Consider the following 17163-nt stretch of genomic DNA (forward strand, 5'->3'; position numbering starts at 1 on the left):
TACCTGGACGCACTCAGCCCCCCTCATACCTATATGCACTCAGCCTCCCTTCACACCTGTACGCACTCAGTCCCTCCTCACACCTGTACGCACTCAGCCCCTCCTCATACCTGTACGTACGCACTCAGTCCCTCCTCATACCTGTACGCACTCAGTCCCTCCTCATACCTGTACGCACTCAGTCCCTCCTCATACCTGTACGCACTCAGCCCCCCTCATACCTGGACGCACTCAGCCCCCCTCATACCTATATGCACTCAGCCTCCCTTCACACCTGTACGCACTCAGTCCCTCCTCACACCTGTACGCACTCAGCCCCTCCTCATACCTGTACGCACTCAGTCCCTCCTCATACCTGTACGCACTCAGTCCCTCCTCATACCTGTACGCACTCAGTCCCTCCTCATACCTGTACGCACTCAGTCCCTCCTCATACCTGTACGCACTCAGTCCCTCCTCATACCTGTACGCACTCAGTCCCTCCTCATACCTGTACGCACTCAGCCCCCCTCATACCTGGACGCACTCAGCCCCCCTCATACCTATATGCACTCAGCCTCCCTTCACACCTGTACGCACTCAGTCCCTCCTCATACCTGTATGCACTCAGCCCCCCTCATACCTGGACGCACTCAGCCCCCCTCATACCTATATGCACTCAGCCTCCCTTCACACCTGTACGCACTCAGTCCCTCCTCACACCTGTACGCACTCAGCCCCTCCTCATACCTGTACGTACGCACTCAGTCCCTCCTCATACCTGTACGCACTCAGTCCCTCCTCATACCTGTACGCACTCAGTCCCTCCTCATACCTGTACGCACTCAGCCCCCCTCATACCTGGACGCACTCAGCCCCCCTCATACCTATATGCACTCAGCCTCCCTTCACACCTGTACGCACTCAGTCCCTCCTCACACCTGTACGCACTCAGCCCCTCCTCATACCTGTACGCACTCAGTCCCTCCTCATACCTGTACGCACTCAGCCCCTCCTCATACCTGGACGCACTCAGCCCCCCCTCATACCTGGACGCACTCAGGCCCCCCCACACCTGTACGCACTCGGCCACTCTTGATACCTGTTTGCACTCGGCCCCTCTTCATACCTGTATGCACTCGTCCCCTCTTCATACCTGTATGCACTCGTCCCCTCTTCATACCTGTATGCACTCAGCCCCTCCTCTTACCTGTACGCACTCAGCCCCCTCACACCTGTACACACTCAGCCCCCCCTCACATCTGTATATATGTCAGCCCCCCCACACACACACATCTGTAAGCACACATACACACAGCTCTGACCCCCCTGTACACAAACAGCCCCCTTCCTTTACTTGTACAACATCCCATACTTGTGAAGGTGGTCTTCCTAGTCCCAGCTCTTGTTTACACATGACACAGTAAGGAGCTGCAGGCCAGAATACAGTACAGGCAGCACACACAAGGAGTGCACATACAGGAAGTAGCCAGCGGTGTCAGTAATGAGCCCGATGTGAACTCAATGACACAGAGCAGCTGCCAACTATATTGAAAGTCAGTGCACCCACCCCTGTCTTCTCCTGGCCCTGCTAAGCGTCCGGGCCCCCTACAAGTGCATGGGCTGTGCCCCCCTGATGGTGGCCCTGCTTATCTCTACCCTATGTGTGGACATGTTCGCAGAGGCGTATCTAGTGAAAATAGCACCTATGGCAAGCGATGAAACTGCGCCCCTGTTAAAACATTTGAAACCCATCTTTCAGATAACCTTAATAAAAGTAGTGATATTTATCATCCCTTGTAATACCTTGGGTAGTGACATATCCTCTTTATGGAGAAATCTGGGGTTTATTAGACCCCTGAGCCCTCCTCTACCCTCCAAGGCCAGGTAAATGCAGAACCTTAAAAATTCATCACTTAAGGCCTCAGTTTTCACAGAGGAGAGAGAGAAACTGATGTTCCTCCTTCTTTGTGCGCTGCCAATCCGACCAGATGGAATGGGCGACCAGGGGAGGGCTGTGGCTGAACGCAGCAGGGATAGCGCTGCCATTGTCCATTAGCACAGGTGCTGAAAAGGAGATCCTGCCTATGCTCGGGAGGAGGGAAGAAGAGACTCTCAAACCCTGGTAAGTGCCTTGCTGCCCAGCCACTCATCAGCGCCCCTTTCATATGGCGCCCATGGCACTTGACATGGCTGCCATACCCTAGATACGCCACTGCATGTTCGCAACTCAACTCCCAAAAGGGTGGCACTGCCTGTAAATAATGGGCAATGGACTTAGGGGTAACATTCATATTGGAAGAATGGTAATCTACCAACACCATGATTTATAAAAGGCTCTGTGCAAGAGAATTGTTATAAACTTAAATCAAGATGGCACAGAACACTTTCCCTGTTATATAAGTTTTCTAAAATTGCTAATCACTAGCCTAAATATTGTTTATTGGGTTTAGTCAAAACTCTAGCAAACACTGTAGCAGGACAAACCCTCTTGAGTTTGTTGTTATTTTATGCCCCTAAGGCTATTACCATGTGATGGAAAAAAACCTCTCCACCCACGGTGCGATTTTGGGCGCAATTGGTTAATTCCACCCTTCCCTTATATTAAACTACGTATGCTAAAAGGGGATGTCCCTGCAAGTTAAAGAAAGTGTATTCTTGCTGGTTAGTAATCCCTACACTGATGCCATAAAGTGGAATTTTTCGTCTGGTTTTCTCATCGTGTGTATGAGGCTTTAACCTAGGGTGTGGCTAGACACTGTTGTAGTAATACGGTGTACCTCCTGCCCCAAATGTTGTATTGCCAATGCCACGCATTGTCACCAAATAAGCAAAAGTGTACTAAAGCCACATCGCCAGCAGCACTCTTTTTACTGATTTCAATTGCTGTGCATACATAACTTTTTTTTTTTTTTTTACAAAAGTCGTCCTTAGAAGTGTAAAGTCAACAGCTTAATACACAAAAGACAGACCAAGAAAAAAATAAAACATAAATTATAAAATAAGCGTTAGATTTGTAGTGCATGGCTCGAGGAACTACCAACAGTGTACATAAAAGGTATAGCACCTAGTAGGAAACCATAAAAACTAATAGGTAGATTCACAAAGAGTTAGGCCGGCTTATCAGTAGATAAGCCGACCTAACTCCGAATCTACGCCGCCGTATGTTTAAGCGTATGCTCAAACAGAGATACGCTTAAACAAAGCTAAGATAGGACGGCTTGCGCCGTTCTATCTTAGCTTGCAATTTTTTGGATGGCCGCTAGGTGGCGCTTCCATTGCGGCCGGCATAGATGATGTAAATGAGCTTGTACGCCGATTCCCGAAAGTACGCCAGCCCGCCGCAGTCGAATTACGTTGTTTCCGTAAGGCCTTAGGCGCCCTAAAGTTATTCCACCTATGAGGTGGAATAACAATGTTAAAGTATGGCCGCCGTTCCCGCCGCGAGGTTCGAATTTTTTAAGTTGTTTTCGTAAGTCGTCCGCGTCCACGTCGAAATCAATAGGCCCGTACGGCGTACTTAGCCGCAATGCGCCCTGGGAAATGTAGGCGCCCGGCACATGCGCAGTGAGGTCAAGCCTCATTACCATGATACACGCCCCCCTCTAAGTCATTTGAATTAGGCGCCCTTACGCCCGCTCGTTTGAGGCTACGCCGCCGTAGATTAGCAGGTAAGTAGATTGAAAATCACTACTAGCCTAGCTAATTTACGGCGGTGTAGCCTAAACAGGCTAGGCTACGCCGCCCTAAATTTATTCCAATGTACCTGAATCTACCTAATTGAAGTTAACAGGTAAATGTTCAGGTAGAGTTATCCATTCAACGCGATTGTACGATTATCTGATCGTTAGTACACAGCTATCGTCTGAAATTTTCCAAACACAAAAATAAAAAAAATAAAAAATTCTTGTATGATACCAGAGCGTGCAATTTTTGTTTAATCAGTACAGTTTTTGTCTGAAAATACAATACAAATACATTAAAGCACTTCTGATTTTTTTTCTGTCATACGAGAGTTTTTTTTACTTTGGTAAGCTATTTGCATTCAATACCGAGAATAGTATGCAAAAAAAACAGATGATCCTCTGTCCGATAATCCCATTGTGTGTACTAGGCTTTGCATTCAATCTCAATACCTTCTACAACATACCGTACCTCCTTTCCTATGCACACGACAAAGACTATTACAAACATGTATCATGGAAAGCCCTTAAATGAATACATGGCTGCTATGCAGATGCAGCCAAGAGAGACAACTTTGGGTAAGGCTAGGCTGGTAAGGGGTGGACTCATAGCCCACTTTCATACCCCTTTTAGAAGGTCCCAGCTGCTCTATTTTGCAATTTTTTCCTGCTTCTTCCCCACTCTTCATGTAAGATGTCCTCAGCATCCTCCTAGAACAGCCCAGAAACCCATTGTTCATTTTTTCACTACAGCTTGCTATGAATAATGATTGGGATAGACACTTTGTTACAGACCGTGATTAGCTATGGAAAATATTGGACCCTTCCCTTATTTAGTTGTTTTACTGCTCTCATGTTCCTATACCTTGTAAAGTTCCTTGAAAAAGTATTCATACCCCTTGAAATTTTCCAAATGTTGTCAGGTTACAACCAAAAGCGTAATTGTATTTTATTGGGATTTTATGTGATAGACCAACACAAAGTGGCACATAATTGTGAAGTGGAAGGAAAATGATAAATGGTTTTCAATTTTTTTTTTTACAAATAAATATGTGAAAAGTGTGGCGTGCATTTGTATTCAGCCCCCCTGAGTCAATACTTTGTAGAACCGCCTTTCACTACAATTACAGCTGCAAGTCTTTTTGGGCATGTCTCTACCAGCTTTGCACAGTGACATTTTTGCCCACTCTTCTTTACAAGATCGCTCAAGCTCTGCCAGACTGACTGGAGAGAGTCTGTGAACAGCAGTTTTCAAGTCTTGCCACAGATTTTTAATTGGATTTAGGTTTGGACTTTGACTGGGCCATTCTAACACATGAATATGCTTTGAACTAAACAATTCCATTGTAGCTCTGGCTGTATGTTTAGGGTCGTTGTCCAGCTGGAAGGCGAACCTCCACCCCAGTCTTAAGTCTTTTGCAAACTCTAATACCCTGTACACACGATCGGATTTTCCATTGGAAAAACCTTGGATGTTTTTTTCAACAGAATTCCGCTCAAGCTTGGCCTTTCATACACATGGTCACACAAAAGTTCTCAGAACTTTTGACTGTCAAGAATGCGGTGACGTACAACACTACGACTAGCCCGAGAAAATAAATTTCAATGTTTCCGAGCATGCGTCGAATTGTTTCCGAGCATGCATCGGAATTTTGCACGTCGGAATTGCTACAGACGATCAGATTTTCCGATAGGAATTTTTTTGCCAGTGGTATTGTCCACCAAACTTGACCTGTGTTATAATTTTTGCTACACCACAACTGTAGCCGGTGGCCATGTTAACCTGTTGCTGAGTGGTCATGGGACAATAAAACCATGGAGCAACCACATATTTTTTTAGCACCCCTTAGCCACATGTGTAAACGAGACCTAAGACAAGTGCAAAAATTCCTATTATTTTGCTTGTTTCCTTGTAAATGAAATTGTGTATCCAGACTGTTCTTATAATAGGTCTCTGTACACACAACAGTATTTCTATAGCATTAATTATGTTTACGGTTTCTTCAAGCAATTTCATCTAGACCAGGGGTCGCCAAACTTTCTAAACAAAGGGCTAGAACCAGTGGAAGTGAAAAATGGCCTAGCATCCAGTAGGAGTAAACAATGCCCTATCTTTGCTGTTAGTGGAAGGATTAGTGTCCCATCGTTGGTGTCGGTGAGAGGAATAGTACTGTTGGTGTTAGATGGAGGAATGATGCCCCATCGTTGGTGTCAATAGAAGGAATTCTGCCCCATTGTTGGTGTCAGTGGGAGGAATAGTGCTCATCGTTAGTAGCAATAGAAGGAATTTTGCCTGTCATTTGGAGGAATCGTGCCCTTTTGATGGTTTCAGTGGGAGGAATAGTGCCCCAAGGGCTGGATAAAGGGCAGAATCTGGTCCCCGGGCGGCAGTTTGGAGACCACTTATCTAAACATTATAGATATGTCAAAGGTTAACACCAATCTTACAGTTTTTAAGAAATCTAGCAGGAAACTTGCATATAGCTATATTAAAAAAGCAAAGGCTCAAATAGAATAGGGTAATACACGTTTATTTTATTGTGTCTGTCATTTTATTTATTTTTACTCCTGATGTATTTCTGTCATTACAGTATGATGTGAAGAGCCATCGGGTTTTTTTAAGGCGTACCAAGTATGAAGCATTACATAAAGAAGACTTATATGTTGGCAACAAAATAAATGTATTTTCTCGTCATCTTCATCTTGTTGACTACGGAGATCAATATACTTCCCGCAGGCTTGGCAGCAAAAAGGAAAAGTAAGTTTGATGAATTCGGCACACAATTTTTCTGTTTCCACCTAATAAAAGATAGGCTTAATACTTTCATTTCAACTTCTGTGTTCATGGTACAGCTTCAGAAGATAAAATCGGCTTATTTTATAAATCCTGTTTTGTTTGTCACATTCCTAGCAAGTTGGGTCAGTAAGCTATTTTTCATGCAGTTGGGACATTTTTTCACCAAACGCAAAAGCAATGATTGAGAGCGCTGGCAAGAGAACCTGTTTTGGTTAATTAAAGCAACCAATACAATAATTCCCTTTATTCTCCAAATAAGCACTGAAACCACGAAAGACAGGATCTGATTGGTTGTTGTAGGAAACAAGGATAGCTGGTCCACAAGACTTTTTAGATCACCATTTGCTTAAAGAAATAATTAAATCCTATTGTTCTATACGGTGCAAGAGACATGAGATTTAAGCCCTGTACACACGCTCGGTTTTCTCGGCGGTAAAAAGTCAGGAGAGAAAACAGGGAAAAACCGAGAACCCGGCAGGAAAACTGACATGGAGCTTTGGCTGGGGATCCTGGCCGTGTGTATGCTCCATCGGCACTGCCTCGCTGTGTTTCTCATAGGTTAGTAGTAGATCTGGCGGGGGAAAAAACGCCAGGAATCCGGATGGGAAAATAGAGACCAGTCATAGGTAGGGGCAGTGACTTTTGTTTTTTGTTCTCTATTTTCCCGACGGGATTCCCATCTGTTTTCCTGACGGGAAAACTGCGAGGAAGCATACACACCTCCGGTTTTCCTGGCCAAAAGCTCTCCTGGCAGTTTTCCTGCCGGGAAAACTGGATGTGTGTACGAGGCTTAAGAATGTGATTGCTGTAAAGAACAAGAGCAGTTTCTCCTATGAGCTCTTTTCATGATAAAGTCCAGTAACTGTAAAATTGCAATGTTTTACACACAAATACAAATTGTACAAAAGTGATGTGAATAAAAAACGATCACCCTTTTAGTGATATCTTTCATCAGTCTATATAAATACATACATCTAAAAGGGTTGACAGATCTGTAAACTAGGACTAGGTCATGTTTTTTCATGTTGGATAGAGTAATGACACACAACCGTTTTTCGGGATGTAAAAAATTTCATTTTTTTTTATGTCATTTAAAACGATCGTGTGTGGGCTCTAGAGCATTTTTCACGATGTAAAAAATGGGCATTAAAAATTTAGAACATGCTCTAAATTTTCACGTTGTTTTTTAACGTTGTAAAAAATGGTCGCGTGTGGGCTTTAACGACGTGAAAAAAACGCGCATGCTCAGAAGCTAGTTATGAGAGGGGAGTTCTGGTAAAACTAGCGTTCGTAATGGAGATGGCACATTCATCACGCTGTAACAGACTGAAAAGCGCAAATCGTCTTTTACTAACACGAAATCGGCAAAAGGAGCCCCAAGGGTGGCGCCATCCGAATGGAACTTCCCCTTTATAGTGCCGTCGTACGTGTTGTACGTCACCGCACTTTGCGTGTAGGCAAGGCCAGCTTAACAATAATTCGGTTGAAAAAAACTTTGTTTTTTCTTTGCCAATAAAAATGGTCGTGTGTACGCGGCATAAGGGAGGGTTATAACCCCTGTCTTTTTTCTTTATGACTGAGATGTGTATATGGCTACTTTTTCTTTTGTGTATTTAGTTCACACCACATGCAGTCCAGTGTTTTTTTTTTTCTGCATCAGAAACGCATGGATAGTAGGTTATATGGTTTCCAATGGCATAGTTCACACCAGTGAGGTCATTTTCAGTGCGTTTCAGTTATAGAAAAAAAGTAGAACATGCTGCATTTTTTTTCTGCATTGAACTGTACTGGAATGCGGTAAAACGCATCAAAAAAACTCTGGTAGACACCTAAATGCACCAAAAATGCACACTGGAATGCACAAATCCTAATTTGAGGTAGAGGAAAAAAGAGGGGGTAAAAATGCACTAGAAAGCATCAAAAGCGCACCGGAAACGCTTCAAAAACGTACATGCATCCAGATTGCAACCGGACTAAGTTTCAATGGTGTGAACTGGCCCTGATGCTGCGTACACACGATCATTTTTCGGCATGTAAAAAACTTTGTTTTTCAGCCTCTAGAAAAAGAGATGTTTTTTCCAACTTCATCATTAAAACGACGTTGCCCACACAGGATTGTAAAAAAAAAATGCTCTAGCAAAGCGCAGTGACGTACGACGGCACTATAAAGGGGAAGTTCCATTCGGGTGGCACCACCCTTTGGGCTGCTTTAGCTGATTTCGTGTTAGTAAAAGACGATTTGCGCTTTTCTGTCTGTTACAGCGTGATGAATGTGCTTACTGAGTAAGTGAGTAAGTGAGTGAGTGAGTGAGAGACTTGTAAAGCGCAACACATGCGAACTTAATCGCCTCTGGGCGCTGTATCCATTTCATGGGTAAGGAACCCCTTGACCTCAGAAGAGATGGGTTTTAATCTTTCTCCTGGAGGCCAAGTGGTCCGACTCCAGTCGGATGGTGGTTGGTAGTGCATTCCACAGGCGAGGTCCCTGGACTGAAAATCTTCGATCTCCTTTGGACTTGTATCTTACTCCATTACGAACAGGAGTTTTACCAGAACGAGCGCTCCCGTCTCATAACTTGCTTCTGAGCATGCGCGGGTTTTTAATGTCGTTTTAGCCCACACACAATAATTTTTTACAACCTGAAAAACATCATACTTTAAAACGTCGTTAAAAATGCAGCATGTTCGAAAAAAAATTTAAGAGGGAAGTTTCAGGATTTTTTTTTTTTTTTTTTAATAAACCTCTTTGAAGCAAAATGATGGTATCTGAGCATCAATGTAGCCTGATCTGTGCCAATCTGCAGTCTCAATGCAGCCTGATATGTGCCCATCTGCAGCCTAAATGCAGCCAGATCTGTATCCATCTGCAGCTTTAGTGCAGCCTGATCTGTGCCCATCTGCAACATTGCTCCTCACTGCAGCCTGATTAGTGCCCATCTGCAGCCTATACGTTTACCAAAATGCCCTGCCTGTTAGTGCCCATATGCAGTCTTACCTTTCATCAGATCATCCCTGCTGTCTCCGAGGGAAGAGGGGGAGCGAGCGCCACTGAATTACATAGAGCCGTGATCTCCTTCCTGTGTACCCGGCGCTCTGTCACTCACAGTCACGCCTCCTGCCCCTGCTCATATGATAGACTGTACAGTGGTCCAGAGCGGGGCCAGGAGGCGTGGCTGTGCACGACGGAGTGCCGGATACACAGGAAGGAGATCACGGCTCTATGTAATTCAGCGGCGCTCGCTCCTCTTCACAGCATGGATCGACGTATAACACGCACACACGATTTTCTCCTGATTTTAAGGGGGAAAATGTGCGTGTTATACGCCGATAAATACGGTACTTTCTCTGTGTAATGGATTTGCATAGAGCAGACCTGATCCTCTTCTTTTTGGGTCCCCCGCTGGCGGTCCTGGCTCCTCCCCCTGCCAATTGCTACCAATAGCAAGCCCCGTCCCCCACTCTTTCCTCATTGACTCCCTAGCAGAAGCCAACGAGGAAAAAGCGACCTGGGAGAGCCGCTGTTCTCATGCACGTAGCTGGATCGAGATGGGACTCGGGTAAGTATAATGGGGGGCAGGGGGGAGCTACATTAAGAAGATTTTTTTATACCAATTAACTGCATTAAAGTCGAGTGCCACAAAAAATTGGAACTTCCGCTTTAAGTGTTGGCTACCCCCTGACATGCCACATTTGGCATGTGCTTTATTGTGGGGGGGGGGGAGGCGGGTACCCTGTTTTTAGAGGCACCCAGCTCCCACTTCCTTCCTGGCGCCTCAGCGCCGAAAAGGAAGATCACCTCTCCCCCCTCCCTCCTTGCAATCTTCTGGGACACATCACAGGTCCCAGAAAATTACCCGGCCAATCACCACTTCCAAAAACCTCTACCAGGCAGCATGAGCTTGTCCGTGACCTTAATTTTCTACAGCTTGGTCAAAGACACACCCCTGCCCACTACTTGGACAACTAAATGCATTACCACACTAATAATGTCATCCATGTGCTCCCAGTCTTGTAGTTATTATTACAGGTATTGGTATATAGTATCAACAATTTACGCAGCACTTTACATACTGTACATTCACATCAGTTCCTGCCCTCAAGGAGCTTACAATGTAAGGCTCTTATTTCACATGCATACACACATGCTTGAGTCAGTTAGGACAAAAGCCAATTAACCTACCAGCCTGGCGTTGGAGCGTAGGAGGAAATTGGAGTACCAACAGGAAACCTGCACAAGGAAAGCAGGCAAACGCCGTGCAGATATTGCTCTGATCATGATACAACTAGGTGCCTTAGCACTGAAAGCACAAGTGCTAAGCACAAAGTCATTGTGTTAAATTAACAGCAGTCCTAGCACTGATCCTGCCTCTACCATCCAGAGTGCTGCTATGCAGAGCATTTCTAAGAGATAGCAGGGCTTTTGGAGCCCACACTGCCAAGGTGGCCCTGAAAACCCAGATCGGATTCCACCTTAGTTTCCCACATAAGAAAGCATGCAAGGTGATACATGGTGTATCTCAAGCACCTAGCCTTTGTTTATGTCACAGTTTGTAAAAAACAAACAAAAAACACACACATACCTCTGTGCTACAGCATCGGTCTAATTCTACAGCTGGCCCATGTTGGCTCTAAGCCCCGAGAACTGAGCGATCACATGACTGCTGATCACTCAGTTCTTTGTTGGCTGTGAGCAGAGAGCAGTGACTGTCAGCCACTGCCCTCCACTCTGTTACTCGTGTGCTCACTGGAGTGATGGGCAGGGGAGAGGTGGGCACAGCTAGCTTTGGCTCTCATATATTATCAGGATCCTTCCAGATTCTGGAGCAGCTCTGCCACTTCAGCTAATAGTGGGCAACAGCTCGCTATCAGCTTTCTCTATGTCACAGCAAAGCAAAAGTAAGTGCACTCCTGTGGCCCACAGTAGATGTACGGCCAAAAAAGCTTTGGCCATGCTTTTCTTTTTAATATTGTCATTAAAACACCAGTTCTAGTTTTGATGAACAATAACATACTTTTAGCCATAAGTGACAAGGCATTCTTGATCCAGGAAAAGGTTCATGGATTCTTGGGTAACTTCCCCAAAGTAAGTACGGTGTGTAGAAGAAGAATCTGAGTTTTCAATGGCTTATGACAGATAATTGTTTTTTGGAAGACGCATACACAGCAATATAAGCAGTCATAAAGACTGCCATTGCTTATATATAGTAGCGTATGACCTGCAGATGACCAGACTGTCAGATAGTCATCCTAAAAAAATATATATATATATATATATATATATATATATATATATATATATATATATATAATATATTGCATACTTTGCATATAATGAATGCTGGTTATCTTTTGACCCACACTGATTGCTATATTTAAAAAAATATGTAATTTATGTTCTATCTTGCAAAACTTGATTTTTTTCCCATCTGTATTTTTTCTCTACAGAACTTTGGTTATGATTAAACCTGATGCTGTAACCAAGATAGGTTCAATTATCGAAGCAATTCTTGATTCAGGATTCCTCATAACAAAGGCAAAAATGGTTCAGCTTTCTCGGTAAGTATCTGCCTGAAAGAAGAAATTCATACTACTATACTAAGTAAAATGCAAAGCTTACAGAGAAAGTTACTAAAATCACTATTTCATAAACAACTCAGAAAGTACAAGTCTTTGCCTGCTATGTGTGCTACTGTCAGACACAGATTTACTGAAACGATGTACCTTAAGGACACCGCTATCCAGTCATGAAAAGGGGGTTCGATTCTATCATGTGTTGCATTTGTTTATCGTTTCTCGACCTTTTGTCTAAGATCAGGTGTAGAACCCATAGAACCCTCTTATCAGTGTCCAGTAGTTGTGCTGTGCCATCTTCTGACCTTTTGACTGGAATGATGGGATGTATAGTATGATTGAGGTCCTGACGCATGATCCTGAGGGGTCCTAAGGTCATAATGGCATGATGGGGGTCCTGAGGGACCTTTCTCTTGAGAAGGAACCTGAATTACATTTCCCACTGTGCAAGGTGGGGGTCGGTAGTACTTCCCCAGTGTGGAGGGACCCAAGGGGACCAATGCCGCCTGATTTGAGCTGAGCCAGCTGATATGACTGAAGGCTGAAAAGGCACAGAACCCACGATATTAAGTGGAGTGATGACCTGGGGGTGCTCCGAGTATCAATATGAGTTTAAAACCCCTCTGTTTGAGGCTTTGCCGTTTGGCCAAGACCAGGGCAGTTTTAGTTACCAGACCGTAAGACATAGCTATTATATTATATACCGGCACTTTTGTTTATTTTCCTTCATGTTTGTCACCATACTTCATATGTGTGTCTTTTTTCACTCACTAAGGATGGTAGGATATGGGTCTTTAGGCCTGCCCTGAAGTCTAGGGGAGGATGTGTGGCCTTATGTTCGTTCTTCCTCTGCCCAGGGGGTCTTGCTCTTCTGCCCGCGTCCGGCTTCAGTAAGCCACAAGGAAAAGGGGCCCATCCGGCCCTTTGGCTAGGTGAATCAGGGTGTCTTTTTTTTTCGTCCAGGAGATTTTCACCTGGAGGTGCGAGGAGGTTTTTTTAAGGAGGTCCTTCATCTTTAGGAGGGGAAGGGGACATTAATGCGCTCTGTGCAATTTTTTGTGTGTTCACTTGCACGTTTTGGTTCACATGGTATTTAGTTTTTGCTCCAATTCACTGCCAAAGTAGTAGGTGGTTTCCTCAGCAATGACAGTAAACTTGCTATATGAGCATGCTATATGGCTCAATGCAGCACTAAAATATAAAGATAAAAAAGTCCCAATTGAGTCCATAAAGTGTCAGAACTCCAAAGGAAAGATCCCAACACCACCTCCAGTGTTTCGGAAAAATTCACTTCATACTACTGTGATAATACCAATCTGTTTACCAGACTGCCATGGCCCTCAATAAACAGCCAACGGAAAGCGCCTTTTAGTTGCCATACTTCAGGTCACCCCTCTCGCCTCAGACTTTAAGGGCCCTTTCAGACGTGCGGACCGTATGTCCACTTTTTCATCCATCCATTTGCGGATGTAAAAGGGACATACATTGGTCCCTATGTGATTGCGGGTGTCAGCGGATAAACATCCGCTGACACCCGTAATCACCCGCCTCCGCAAAGATCCAATTTTGCAGAATGTCCTATTTTGTTTAGGGGAGAGCGGAGAAAAGACAGGGCGGTCCCTGCACAGTGTGCAGAGACCGCCCTGTTATCCGACGGCTCAGCGGGGATCTACGGAGCGATCCCCGTTGAGCTTACGGACACACGGAGGCGGATCATTACTGATCCGCCCCATGTGAAAGGCCAGGGCCCTTTCATCGGATGAACACGGACCATGTGTCGTGTTCATCCGATCCACAGATGGAAGAAAAAATAGGACATTCTTCCGTCTGCAAAATCGGATGGTGAAAATGCGGAGGCGGGTGATTACGGGTGTCAGCGGATGTTTATCCGCTGACACCCACAATCACATAGGGACCAATGCATGTCCCTTTTTCATCCGCAAACGGATGGATGAAAAAGCGGACATACGGCCCGCACGTCGGAAAGGGCCCTTCGAGATGGCTAGAGATAAAAACACCTGGGTCCAACAGTGGTATGTGGTGCCTTTAAGAGCTCCTTCCAATTGACCACATAACTCCATCTGAGCATGTTACACTATGATGTTAGTTACTGTGGTATGAATAATTCTGATTTTGAAGAGAATGATTACGATGAACCTAAACCCAATCACTAGAGTCACATATATGTAATATGTTAATGGAATTTTAGTAGGGTTTATTCAGTAATTTTACATCTGAAATTGTCTCCCAGTTGTAGTCCTGCATTGTCACACTGTCACATGCTCCCTTGATAGACAACACAGGCAGCTGTGCTGACACACATTCCACAGGCATGGATCACTACTGTAACTATCTGGATCCAGAGAAGCAAGTGCTATGCTTTTTTCTTGTTTACAAAGCAAGTGCTATGCTTTTTTGTGTTTAGCCTTCATAGAGTTTGTAACCAGTTTTTTATTACATACTGGTCATTTCTCAGAGATTGTTATCTCTCCCGAATGCCCTGCTTATTAGGTCCTCACTGCTCAAAACTGGAATCGGACTGGATACTACTGTGTAAATCATGTGAACCGTAGTAAAACTAATTGGTAAACATTGTCATTTAACAAGTGGTTTCAGGTTCTGTACTCTTCAGTATTGAATAGGGATTAAAATGCAGACTTGTCCTGTTACTTCTGGTTCTAATGCCGAACACAATTTATAGTATTCCTTTTAAGATTCATTCATCCTTGTGGCTGGAGAAGGAAGGGGAGGGGCGACGGTAAAAACCCACGGTTGAATCGCAGTTTAAGGCTCGGTTCACACCTATGCATGTGTGTGGGCTGCGTTTGCTTGGGTACAGCAGCCTGTTCATTTGCATATCTTTTTCAAAACGTGGCCCATAAGGAAATTGCATGTTGACCATGAGATTTCCCTGTGGTCCCTGTTTTCACTGCGGACAGTTGCTGGTGCGGGAATCACAGCGATTCCAGCAACAACAGCCACCCGCATGGATGTGAACCGAGCGTTACCATCTCCTTCTTTACCCGAAAGACACTGGCCATGGTGTACACATGCCGCAAGTTACATTCACACAGACATGAGGCAAGATATTGCCTCCTCGCTGACTGTCAAATGGGATCAAATGTGCCTGTCAAGTTGCCAATGACAGCTGGAGAACCTGGGCAATTACATCACTCATAGGCTTTCTGTGGGGCATCCATTGTCGGCTGTCCCTTCTCTACACTGAATCCTCTACACTGGGACCTGACCGTGTGACAGGACTGGACTGGGGTTCTCTCAGAATAGGTAAGTATGTAGAGCTTTCTTTTCACCGTTAGATAGAATAGGCTTAGAATAGGTGTGGGAGTAGATTTAAGTATAGTTAGTGTTTGACTGAACTTCCACTTTAACTCTAACTATGGAGAGTTGCAGGTCACGGATCTTCTGTCATCATCAAGACCAATGCAGGGTCCATAGCCCTACACTGGACTTGAGGATGTTGCGGTATAGTCCAATGCCGTAGCGTAGAAGAGCACCGGCTGCCAGGTGCAGTCAATTGGATCCGGTAAGTAAAATTGATTTTCCCTGTCCCTTGGAGCTTGACCCTTGCAGTGAAGGGGCAACCCCAGTGCAGGGTAAGATTCCCCCCCCTCCCAGAATTGGGCTTTAACACTTGTAATTGAGTGTTCTGACAGGCCGATTTCCCCAGGTATGAGCAACAGATAACGTTATCTATTTTAGGTGAATAACCAGTGATTTTCTTCCTCCTCTTTCAGAACAGAAGCTATGGATTTCTATGCTGAACATCGATCAAAGTCATTTTTCAAGTACGTACTTGTAGTTGTATGGGTAAAGTATGGGTTTACTTGAATGGCAAAATACCTATCTATTATAACAAATATTGTAGCTGCTAGCAACCTTCTTGGTTAATGAAGACAATGTTCATACTAATTCTATAATATATGAATCGAAAAATATTACATAACACCAAACATGACAAAAACTCTCTAGTATCAGCTTCACTTAACACTTGGATTAAAGTGTAAACCCTAAGGATTCATTCACCCTATAGTAGTGTACAAAAATGTGCAAAATTGCACGTGGCCTAACCCCCTAACCCTAACCCCCCAGATGTGGCACACCAACGCAAACTTTTTTACCCGATAAACACAGCAAAAAGCGCAGTAAAAAATGCACAAAGTTTAAAAAGGTGCATGAGCTACTTTGCCATTTGTTGCACTTAGCGCAGCCCTTTGAAATGCATGGGCTGCCATATGTGTGTATCGCAGAAACACACAAAAAAGTGCTTATGCCTGAAGCCGCAGGTCATAGGCTGAATGAGGCCAAACAATTATCTGTTTGATCTGTTAAATATAAAATGTTAAGTATTTCTGTTCGAAAAGTGCAAAAAGCACCGATTTAACAGATTGATTGAACAAGTACAATGTTCTAAGTCCTCTCTAAGGACTACAGAACACCTCCATTTATGTTTAGAAGGAGAGGGGAAGGTGTTCTGGAGTCCCGTCCATACATATAGTTTGGTAAGGGAGTGTTGTCACCCTAGGACAGTGGTCTCCAAGCTGCGACCCGGGGGCCAGACGTGGCCCTTTGCTTGCCCTTATCTGGCCCTTGGGGCATTTTTGCCCCACTGTCAGCAGCAGTGGGTCAAAGTTTCTGCCACTGACCCTAACGATGGGACACTATTCCTCCCACTAACACCAATGATGAGGGAACTAACCCCCCCCCCATTAAAAACCAACGATGGGGCACTGTTCCTCCCATTGACACCAATGATAGGGCAATATTCCTCCCACTGACACCAGTAATGAAGCACTATTCCTCCCATTGTTACCAGCAATAGAGCATTATTACTCCCCCTAATACCAATGATGGGGCATTATTTACTCCCACTGACGCCAGTACATTTTCTACTCCCACTGACCACAGTCCAACCCCCCTCCCCCTCTACATTTTGAAGGACAGTAAGCTGGCCCTTTGTTTAGAAGGTTTGGAGGTATATCTGTTTGCCTGAGCATCTGGTGCATTTGAATGTGCATGGATGCATGGAAGTGTTTTTTTTTTAAATCATTTTGCGGTGTTTTAATTTATTTAATTAACTGTTTATTTTTTTTTACTTAACTTTATTGCTATTAC

The 17163-nt window shown here is 44.5% G+C and overlaps 1 protein-coding gene and 1 non-coding gene across 2 annotated transcripts in view; both read left to right on the forward strand.

Moving 5' to 3' along the window:
* NME7 (NME/NM23 family member 7) overlaps positions 1 to 17163 on the forward strand; it is a 236223-nt gene that overhangs the window by 72899 nt on the left and 146161 nt on the right. Inside the window, exons 3-5 of the mRNA XM_040337354.1 lie at positions 6254 to 6420; positions 11905 to 12015; positions 15786 to 15836. Of these exons, the coding sequence (XP_040193288.1) occupies positions 6254 to 6420; positions 11905 to 12015; positions 15786 to 15836 (329 nt within the window). The remainder of the gene's footprint in view (positions 1 to 6253; positions 6421 to 11904; positions 12016 to 15785; positions 15837 to 17163) is intronic.
* Positions 13574 to 13681, forward strand: LOC120929806. The gene has a single exon (XR_005747504.1). It is a non-coding gene; the product is annotated as a small nucleolar RNA SNORA17 (small nucleolar RNA).

This window comes from Rana temporaria, chromosome 2 (genome assembly GCF_905171775.1).
Source record: "Rana temporaria chromosome 2, aRanTem1.1, whole genome shotgun sequence".
Lineage (NCBI taxonomy): Eukaryota > Metazoa > Chordata > Amphibia > Anura > Ranidae > Rana > Rana temporaria.